General features: G+C 42.6%; 1 protein-coding gene across 2 annotated transcripts; it reads right to left on the bottom strand.

Annotated features, from left to right (window-relative positions):
* Window positions 1-2,583: 2,583 nt before the first annotated feature.
* Window positions 2,584-8,987, bottom strand: LOC121581560. Of its 2 annotated transcripts, none has more exons than XM_041897060.2 (10): window positions 8,872-8,987; window positions 8,216-8,292; window positions 6,161-6,345; window positions 5,958-6,072; window positions 5,773-5,872; window positions 5,176-5,542; window positions 4,934-5,072; window positions 4,667-4,778; window positions 4,089-4,177; window positions 2,584-3,975 (listed from the first exon to the last, which is right to left on the bottom strand). In XM_041897060.2, the coding sequence occupies exons 2-10, from the start codon at window positions 8,283-8,285 to the stop codon at window positions 3,941-3,943; spliced, it is 1,212 nt and encodes a 403-aa protein (XP_041752994.1). In that variant the 5' UTR covers window positions 8,286-8,292; window positions 8,872-8,987; the 3' UTR covers window positions 2,584-3,940. The 2 variants fall into 2 exon arrangements, with proteins under 2 accessions (XP_041752994.1, XP_041752993.1); XM_041897059.2 differs by having other exon boundaries at window positions 4,089-4,164.
* Between the last annotated feature and the right edge of the window lie 892 nt (window positions 8,988-9,879).

Raw genomic sequence — 9,879 nt, 5'->3', positions numbered from 1 at the left:
TGCAAATAAATTCATTAAAAATCCTACAATGTGATTTTCTGGATTTTTTTTCCTCATTTTGTCTGTCATAGTTGACGTGTACCTATGATGAAAATTACAGGCCTCTCTCATCTTTTTAAGTGGGAGAACTTGCACAATTGGTGGCTGACTAAATACTTTTTTTCCCCACTGTATATTAGCATGTTGTGAAAATGACCCTACTGAAACTGATTGTAAATCCTTCCTCTCTCTGGTTCAGAAGGATACCGTCCGTCCACAGTTACAGAATCCAACGCTCCTCTGCAGGATGAACACTTCAGCCGGGCCGGGAGGATAGGGGACATAGAGAGTCGAAGGATGCAGAAAGGGAGGAGAGGAGGGTTGAGGAGGCAGAATCAGGAGATTGGAGGGAGAAGGGTTGAGCAGAGGGAAGAGATGATAGGATGGAAGAGGAGAGAGTAGCGGGAGAGAGAGAGCGAAGGTTGCGACGGCGCATTACCATCTGAGTAGGGGCAGAGTGAGTAGTGTTGGAGGAGAGCGAGAGAGAAAAGGATACAAAGTAGTGGTCGGAGACATGGAGGGGAGTTGCAGTGAGATTAGTAGAACAGCATCTAGTAAAGATGAGGTCAAGCGTATTGCCTGCCTTGTGAGTAGGGGGGACGGTGAGAGGGTGAGGTCAAAAGAGGAGAGGAGTGGAAAGAAGGAGGCAGAGAGAAATGAGTCAAAGGCAGACATAGGGAGGTTGAAGTCACCTAGAACTGTGAGGGGTGAGCCGTCCTCAGGAAAGGAACTTATCAAGGCAATACCTCCCATGTTATACCTGTCCATGCAATGCCTTGTAGTCAGTGTTTTGAGCTGTACATTTATGTGAGAATAACTGCACTTTATTAACAATCAACAAGTACACAAAGTAGCAGCCCAAAATGCAAGACAATACAGCAAACATAACAGCCTCCAAATCACTAAGTACACCTCTGCAGATAGTCCCTGCTGACAGCATACCCCCGACCACACACCCCCTGGACAAAACACAGCTGAGAGATGAGAGGCTGTGGAGCGGTAGGTCGTCCCACACACACAGTGCTTGTAATATAATTTTAACGGTTTTATCTTTTCAACAGAGACTGCCTATATGGAAATGTGAAACCAACACATCCTTACAGTGGGACGATTTGTTTGTGTGTATGCATGCATTTAATTGAGCCTTTATGAGACAATGCTTTTGTTGTTTACAAAAGCGCACGTTTGTGCTTCCACAACAAGGCATGTGGTTGCACATGGTGGAACGCTTTGAAGTGTGTGTGATATAATTTGGTGGGTGCTTATTTTTGTCCTATTTCACACGTGAGAATTGGAAATGTGTTTTTTGCATATCCCACTCTCCCTAAGAGAGTGGGGTCACAGCCAGCCATTATGAATGGTAACCCTGGAGCAATTAGGGTTAAGTGCCTTGCTCAAGGGCATTCCCATAGATTGTTCACCTTGTTGGCTTGGGGATTCAAAGCAACCTTTCAGTTACTTGACCAACGCTCAAACCGCTAGGCTACCTGCCTACCTGTTTAAAGCCCTATCATCCTTAACCCCTAGGCTCGTGGGCCGATCAGTAATGAGGATTCCCTGAACCTATCACAGAGCAAGATGCAGTCATTACCATTTGTTAATACCTATCCAATCCTTTCAATCCAGTTGTGTGGGTTTGCATGTTTATTTGTGTGCATGAGGACAATTTTTGTCATAAGTGCACACAACTGCTATCTGCTAATGTTTTTCTCTCTGTGTATCTAATGTACAGTATATGACTTATATGTTAAACGAATATGTTACTGTTGACGATTTGATTAATGAAAAGCCTATCATTGCAAATAAGAATTTGTTCTTAATTGACTTGGAGAGATGGAGACAGTTGAAAAAGTGGACAAATCCAAAACAGAGGCTTAAATGCAAAAATAGAGATTATTTATTGGGACATTTCTTAATTCACTTGCCTGGTTAAATAAAAGGTTAAATAAAAATATACTGTAAATAAATAAAATGTCATTTTTTAAAGTTTTTGGTATTAATGGCATATTCATTTCTTAATCCATTCCTTGCTGATATGACTATGGACAAGGGCATATACAGTGCATTCGGAAAGTACTCAGAACCCTTCCCCTTTTCCACATTTTGTTACGTTACAGCCTTATTCTAAAATGGATTACAAAAAAAACAATCCTCAATCTACACACAATACCCCATAATGACAAAGCGAAAACAGGTTTTTAGAAATTCTTGCAAATGTATCACAAATAAAAAAACAGATATACCTTATTTACACAAGTATTCAGACCCTTTGCTTTGAGACTCGAAATTGAGCTCAGGTGCATCCTGTTTCCATTGACCATCCTTGAGCTGTTTCTACAACTTGATTAGAGTCCACCTGTGGTAAATTCAGTTGATTGGACATGATTTGGAAAGGCACACACCTGTCTATATAAGATCCCACAGTTGACAGTACATGTCAGAGCAAAAACCAAGCCATGAGGTCGAAGGAATTGTCTGTAGAGTCCCGAGGCACAGATCTGGGGAAGGGTACCAAAACAATTCTGCAGCATTGAAGGTCCCCAAAAACACAGTGGCCTCCATTATTCTTAAATGAAAGAAGTTTGGAACCACTAAGACTCATCCTAGAGCTGGCTGCAAGTCCAACTTTTTGGTAACGTCCAAATAATTTGCCATGTGCTTATTACTACAGCCATTGGGGGAGCAGACAGCTAGAGGGCCGCAGAGCCTCTTGTGGATGACGCTACTCCACAGTAGAAGCTAAGCACATAAGGACAATGCATGTCAATGTCATATGCTTAGCTTCTACTTTGGAGTAGCTTTCAGTTACACCAGGGGTTCCCAAACTTTTTTGGACCGTGACCCCTTTAAGATATTATGAGAAAAATAATGGAGACCCCACCATGTCACAAAAAAGTGATGTAATCAACGGCCAATGTTTACTTTTTTCATTTGGGCTATGACAGTATTACAAATCAGTCTGACAGTACTTTTGACTATATTTAAATCTGAAGGAAGTATGGTTTGGAGTACACCATCAAGGTCAATAATTCTTCCGGACTATTAACCTAAACAAATAGAGTAGAAACTCAAACAGATGACTAGGAAAAGCTCAAACCAAGTGTATTCCCCCACTGGGTCAAACAGCTGCAAAGACTAAAACATGTTTCCACAAGCACTTATATTTATACCCTCCTACTAGGAGTCACCTCCTTGCACATCTAGACAGCCAACACATCTCTGTTGCTAGTTAGGAACTTAATTGGTTCCTCTCACTGGTGTAGTCATGGCCCCGCCTCCTACTAGAACCTTTGTGGGCATGCAAGTATATGTGTGTGACAGGACTGTTCCTCCTAACTTCATCTGACCTGACCTCGGGCCGAATTCCTCACTCCTCCCTAATCCACGGCTGTCCTTCCTTATCAGTGACTGAAACTAGACTGTTTCCCTTTGCCTCACACCATAGGATCCACTGATTAACTTTCCATACACCTAGTTCTTATCCACCCTCCATTGACCCCAACATATACATTCATTATACATGTAAAGTAATCAATAAATTATAATATGGTAACATGAATAAGTGTTCAAGCTAGAATCCAACAGACCAGACCAAGGAAACTGCTGGCCCTACAAGCACACTCTCTCCTCGTCCTACTTCTTGTAGATCTGAAAGGATTGGATAGGTATTAACAAATGGTAATGACTGCATCTTGACCTCTGATAGGCTAAGGGGATCCTTCTCACAGATCGGCCCACGAGCCTAGCGGTTAAGGATGATAGGGCTTTAAACATAGCCTTGCAAAGCTGCCTGATCCCGCGAGCTTGTCTGGTATTTACGAGACTACTTTAAACCGGCCATCTTGTCTAACTGGCCATATTGACAGGTGTTTCCTCAGCTTCCTCCACCACTGTGATCTCCTCAACACATTTGGACGGCAGGGCCTGAGGGACAAACTGCAAACCAGAAAGAGAGAAGTTTTGTTAGCTCCACAAGAGAAGGGTTATGATATGATAGTTCACCAAGTAAACATAACAAATGTTTCTGCTCTGTACGTGTGTTTATTCACCTGAAATAGGTCGTCTCTCTCCAAGAGGTGTTTCATCTTCAGTGGGGGACCAGGGATGGGGGGAAACAGACGTTCCCTGAAAACACACACTACAGTCAGTCAGTCAGTAGCCAGGGAATCACACCACTAACACCATAGCATTATATAATTACATTTAAACAGTATATTGTATACTGTTTTCATATTGTTCTTGCCAGTTACTGTTCAATCACACAGGCATTTGTGTTCCTCTTTCTGTTGTTTTCTAAGAATAACGGGTGTTTTCCACCTCTCGTTGGAAGGAAGTTCAGTTTCACTGTGAAAATGTGTGTGGTCTGTGGACAGACGCTAAAATCTAACACCTCAACACTTGTCTCATCTCTCTGTGTATCTTTCTCTGTGTGTCTGTCTGTCTTTTTTGTAAATGTTCTGTTTCTCTCTGGTCACTCCCTTTCTCTCTCGGTTTCCTTCTCTCTTTTTCTCAATTTCTCTGTGTTTCTATTTGGTTCCTCCCTCTCTCTCTCCATTTCTTTCTCTCTTCATCCCTCCATTTCTCTCTTCCTCCCTCTCCATGAAATTCCATGAACCCAACAAAATACCTCTGGAGTCGGATCAGCAGCAGCAGAGCAAGGAGGATCATGGGTATCCCCAGAGTGACACCAACGACCACCAGAGAGTTCAGCTGATTGGGTGATTCAGACAGGGCCACCGCTGAACACGCACACAGCGGTGTAAACATAAACGAAAGAAAAGAAAGCAAATTATGTTTTTTTTACCGCTGTAAAGCATCCAGTTGGCATTATTACGTTTTATTGTTTTAGTTTTACAAGCAGATATGATTATAATATTGATGAAGGCAGACTCACTGATGGTGTTGCTCCAGCTGCTCCAGTGTTGAGATCCTCTGCAGTTAAGACTCTTCCTCACCCTCATCTTCACATCGTATGATTGTGTGCGGTCCAGGTTGGTCTCAGTGTATGTCAGTCCCGCCTTAAAGCTCCTCAGCTTACAATACACATATACAAATAGCCTCTTAATAAACAGGGCCACCACTGAACACACACACAAGACAAGTTAGACAACACAACTCTCTCTGGTATAGTATTACCAGGTCATTGATCTGTAGCTGGTAGTGGAAGCAGCTGGTGGTGGTGGTCTTAGACCGGCTGGACGGGAGATCCCACTGCACCAGCAGACCCTCCTCTCTGACCCAGGCAGTGATGTTGGGGGGTGGGCGCAGTACTTCAATATCTCTGGTGTCGTTTTTAAGGATGTAGATGCACCACACGTCAGGGAGTGACACGTTGAAAGTCAGGATCAAAGAGGTGACGCTGTCATCCACACTGCCTTGGCAGCCAGCAGACACGTCCCGAACCACACCGCCAGCGTTACCAGTCCATCCCTGGGCTCCCTGGCCTCCCATCACCTCAGAGACACAGTCCACACTGGAGATCCTCTCAGTTTTCCTACACGCACTGATATTCAAACACACACACAGCAGCGCTTAAAGCAGACTGTGTGCTGTCCGGGTTGAGGGTGGGTTTCGTACTAAAATTAGATTAGCATTTTATTGTACTGCAAAATGGTAATTTCACAGTAATAACCTATGAATTGACAAGCTTGTACTATTAATATTGCATGAAACAATGTTGTTGCTAAGCCTTTCATTTTCTGTGTGTCTTGGATATTGTTCGGAGGTGCTTACGAGACATAGGAAGAGTATTGGCTGTCATTAGGGAGACCATGGAATTTCCAGGAGCAGTTGAGTTGATTGGTTGGGTAGATAAGACAGCAGGCCAGTCCACCTAACGTTACAGACAGGGTTCAGTGAGCGTGCATGCGTGTGCAATTGTGTGAGTGTGTGTTTGTGTCTTTGTGCGTTTGTCTTACTGTATGATAGTTTGAAGGGGTCAATGCTGGTGACAATGTCAGTCTCTTCGTAGTCCTCGCTCTTAACCAGCTGCATAACACCATGAGGATCCCTCTGGTACATTTTCTGGTGCATCTGGTGGAGAGAGAGGGAGAGATTATACATCTAAAATGGTTTGAGACAGGGCCATCACAGGGACCACAGATTATCACAATGATCTCACCTCTCCGTTAAATAGCTCATCATCCTTACAGAGGTCCAAGGGAGGCCGTTCTTGGTTCTGGTCTGGTTCTAGGCTCTGGTGTCTGTGTGTATCAGGGCTTTGGGTCTCGTCCGGCCCTATAGTAACTGTCCCAGTATTCAACCCTTCTGTGCTCCCAGAGAAACTTGGCTCAGTCGTTTGAGTTACTGTCAGACAGACACAGAAATAGAGCTCAGTAAGGTACTGTCACGCCCTGATCGAGAGCTCTTGTTGGTTGGGTCAGGATGTGAGTTTCTGTTGAATTCTATGTTATTGTATTTCTAGGTTGTAGATCTAGTTTGAGATTTCTATGTTTGGCCGGGTGTGATTCCCAATCAGAGGCAGCTGTCGCTCGTTGTCTCTGATTGGGGATCATACTTAGGTAGCCTGGTTGCCTACCTTAGTTGTGGGATCTTGACTCGCGTTTGGCTTGTTGTGTTGTAGCCACTGTTTGAACTTCACGTTTCGTTGTTTTGTTATTTTGTCAAGTGTTTATTCGTTTAATAAACATATACGCATACCACGCTGCACCTTGGTCTGACCCGTCTCTCAACGATCGTGACAGGTACACATAGCACACTACAGGGTAACAGTGTTGGGGAAGCTACTCTGAAATGATAGTTTACCAATTGACCAATTACTTCACACTAGAAGAAGTTAGGCTACATTAAAGCTACCCTTAAGAACTGACTGTACAAAACATTAACATGACAGACTGACTGACCAGGTGAAAGCTATGATCACTTATTGATGTCACTTGTTAAATCCACTTTCTTTCAGTGTAGATGAAGGGGAGGAGACACGTTAAAGAAGGATTTTAGGAAGGTGTTCTTAATGTTTTATACACTCAGTGCAGTTTACTTAACTAAAGCTACTTTGAAAAAGTAGTTCACTACATCCAAGCTACTTTGGGAAAAGTTATATCTAAAATGTCATCAGACAAGAAATAGGAAAAACAGTTGTTAAAGGTTCAATATGCAGCCATAAAAAAAATCAAATATTTTCTGGGTAACAATTAAGTACTTTACTGAGATTGTTTTCAATTAAAATGGTCAAAAATAAACAAAAACAGCTTCTTAGCAAAGAGCAATTTCTCAAGCAAGAATTTTGCTAGGACTGTCTGGGAGTGGTCTGAGTGGGGAGGGGAAAACTGAAAACTAGCTCTTATTGGGAGAGAGGTTTGGAACTCTTTCTTATTGGTCTATTAACTAATTGAATGCATGTTGATGTCACCAGACAGACCAAAACCCCATCCCACCAAAACAGGCTGAAATGTCAGGCGGTCTTTTCTAACTGCTCTTAAATTAAAAGGGTATTATCATAATATTCACAATTTCACAGTATTATTTCAAACTCATAGTGTGGAAATATATGTACAACACAGGGAAATCACATTTTTGACTGCACTGGGTCTTTAACTAAATGTGTAATTTAACCTGTTATTAATCAAGACAAAAACTATGTTTCAAGTGAGAATTAGGCAGCTCTGTCGTAGCCGGCCGTGACTGGGAGACCTATGGGGTGGCGCACAATTGGCCCAGGGTAGGGGAGGGAATGGCCGGCAGGGATGTTGGTAGAGCATGGTGTTTGCGACGCCAGGGTTGTGGGTTCAATTCCCACAGGGGGCCAGTATGAAAAAAATAAAATAAATGCATGCACTCACTATCTGTAAGTCGCTCTGGATAAGAGCGTCTGCTAAAATGACAAAAAAAAAAAGAATAATGAAAAAATAAAAATAAAGGTCTGAACCCGAAAAAGGAAGGACATTCTTGCCTATTTCACACATATTTTCTGTTCTTTTTGCAAAAAAGGTAGTGTGTAGTTCCAGTAGTTAGCTATACCACTACATGGCAAAAAAATTATGAACTACTGAAAACACTACCATGATTGGAATTTATTGTAATTCAACTTCCACCAAGCTACTGCAAAATGTAGTTCAATTACTAGTTGAACTAAATGTAGTTCACTACTCCCCAACACTGCAGGGTAAAAACATGTAAGGATGATACACATAAAACACACAGTCTCATCACTCACCTTTCTCTGCTCTCCCAAGGGCATGCAGCATGACGGCACAGACCCAGAGGCCCAGCGGATATAGCACCATTGCAAACCTGTGAGGGGGGGAAACACAGACACACACACACACACACACACACACACACACACACAGATATAACACCATGGTAAAAACCTGACCACTTCAGCATCCTCACTCAGACCTGATGAGCTTATATGATCTGTCCTCCTACATTAGTGATGGGTAACAACTCAAGGCACATCAGGATTTCAACATTCAACAGAGGGACGCACATTTTTTACTTATTTCTACATACTTTTTATCAGGTTTTAGAGTGTCGCCTGGAGTCGTTCTTTAATCATGTCATTCCATGAGCTTTATATTTTCTGGTAGATGTTTCTCTGAGGTATAGATCTAGAACCAGCTTAACTACATCAAATCCTTACCCTATCCAGTACAAACCAGACTGACCTTGGATCAGTGTCTAGGGGAAACTTGAGTATATATTCATGGTTTTAGATAGCTGAGAAACACAAACACTAAATTGTCCCCTTAACATTGGACATATCAAAAGTTAAAAACAGCACAAAACGTGTTAGGCTTAAGTGTTAATAAAGAGGTAGGATAGAGGTTAGAATGATGGTGTCATTATATCATGATAAAAGTAAAATACCGTTGTGTTTCACTGAGTGTCTTCCTTGGTTTGGTCTTGATGCCGTCTAGTGTCAGCAGAAAGAGCACACACTGTGACTGCCTGGGGAGGGAAACGTGATGTTACTCATTACTGGAAGGATGACAGACAGGAAACTACAACTCAGGGCCTGTTCGAACTCGTCCACAACACATCCTTTCTTCCTCTCCTCGAAAGTAGGCAGTGGCTTGTACTCGTTGGTGTCAAGAGAAGCCAGGCTTCCCCCAGAAATGTACCAGGGGCACTGTGTTTCATCATTTCCCTTCAAGAGGCTGAATGTATCTCACGGGAGAAAGCATCTGAGCGAGCAAACAGCGCCCCTCTTCTCAGTATGTGTAGCCCGTCTATCTGATGCTGTCTGGTCAAAAAGAGTATGACATTGTTGCTGCCCATAGCATTCAATGCAAGGGAAGCCAGTGAGCATTTGGCCTCCCTAGATAATTTAAATAAAATAATAATAGCCAATCAGCGTTGAGCTAAACTGAGTGAGCTCAACTGTGAATGGTTCTGGCGCACCCAAATAAAAGTGTCAAGGGAAGCCAGTTTGGATTTGGCTTAACAATAATCACATCACATCAAAAGCAGAACGTAATTTACAGAAAAAAATTAAATTAGCTAGCTAGCTAAAATCATCCCTTTCCTAAATTAGCCATGGATGGAGATAGGTATTTGGACTTCTGGTTTTACTTTGTTCTCTGTACTGGCCAATGATTATAAACGGCAATTCTGATCCAACCATAAATTAATACATTGTGCCCCTGGCCTGAGAGGATGGAAGTTCAATATGTAGCTAGATGTAGTAGCTGGCCTGGCGCATCGTTGCCCATGAAAGGAAGTTAGGCTAGCAAGCAAGCATTTTAGCCAGGTAGCCTAGGACAACAAAAACTAAAAGCGTGTACTGTATAACAGAGTCATAGACCGTTTCGGCAACATGAAAGAGAGGAGGATGTCATTGGTGTTTCTCTATAACATGTGAAAGCAAAGGGCTAC

The sequence above is a fragment of the Coregonus clupeaformis genome, chromosome 14 (assembly GCF_020615455.1).
Source record: "Coregonus clupeaformis isolate EN_2021a chromosome 14, ASM2061545v1, whole genome shotgun sequence".
NCBI classification, from domain to species: Eukaryota; Metazoa; Chordata; class Actinopteri; order Salmoniformes; family Salmonidae; genus Coregonus; species Coregonus clupeaformis.
The sequence above is the reverse complement of the archived record's forward strand: the minus strand, read 5'-3'. Positions and strand labels throughout refer to the sequence as shown.

What these genes read in the sequence shown, in the direction of transcription:
- LOC121581560 (XM_041897059.2), bottom strand. Translation starts at nt 8,285, where the DNA reads ATGGTGCTATATCCGCTGGGCCTCTGGGTCTGTGCCGTCATGCTGCAT. An exon ending in CAATACTCTTCCTATGTCTC is followed by an intron (nt 5,543 to 5,772) that starts GTAAGCACCTCC and finishes TTTGAATATCAG; the next exon opens with TGCGTGTAGGAAAACTGAGA. An exon ending in CTGCTGATCCGACTCCAGAG is followed by an intron (nt 4,165 to 4,666) that starts GTATTTTGTTGG and finishes GTGTGTTTTCAG; the next exon opens with GGAACGTCTGTTTCCCCCCA.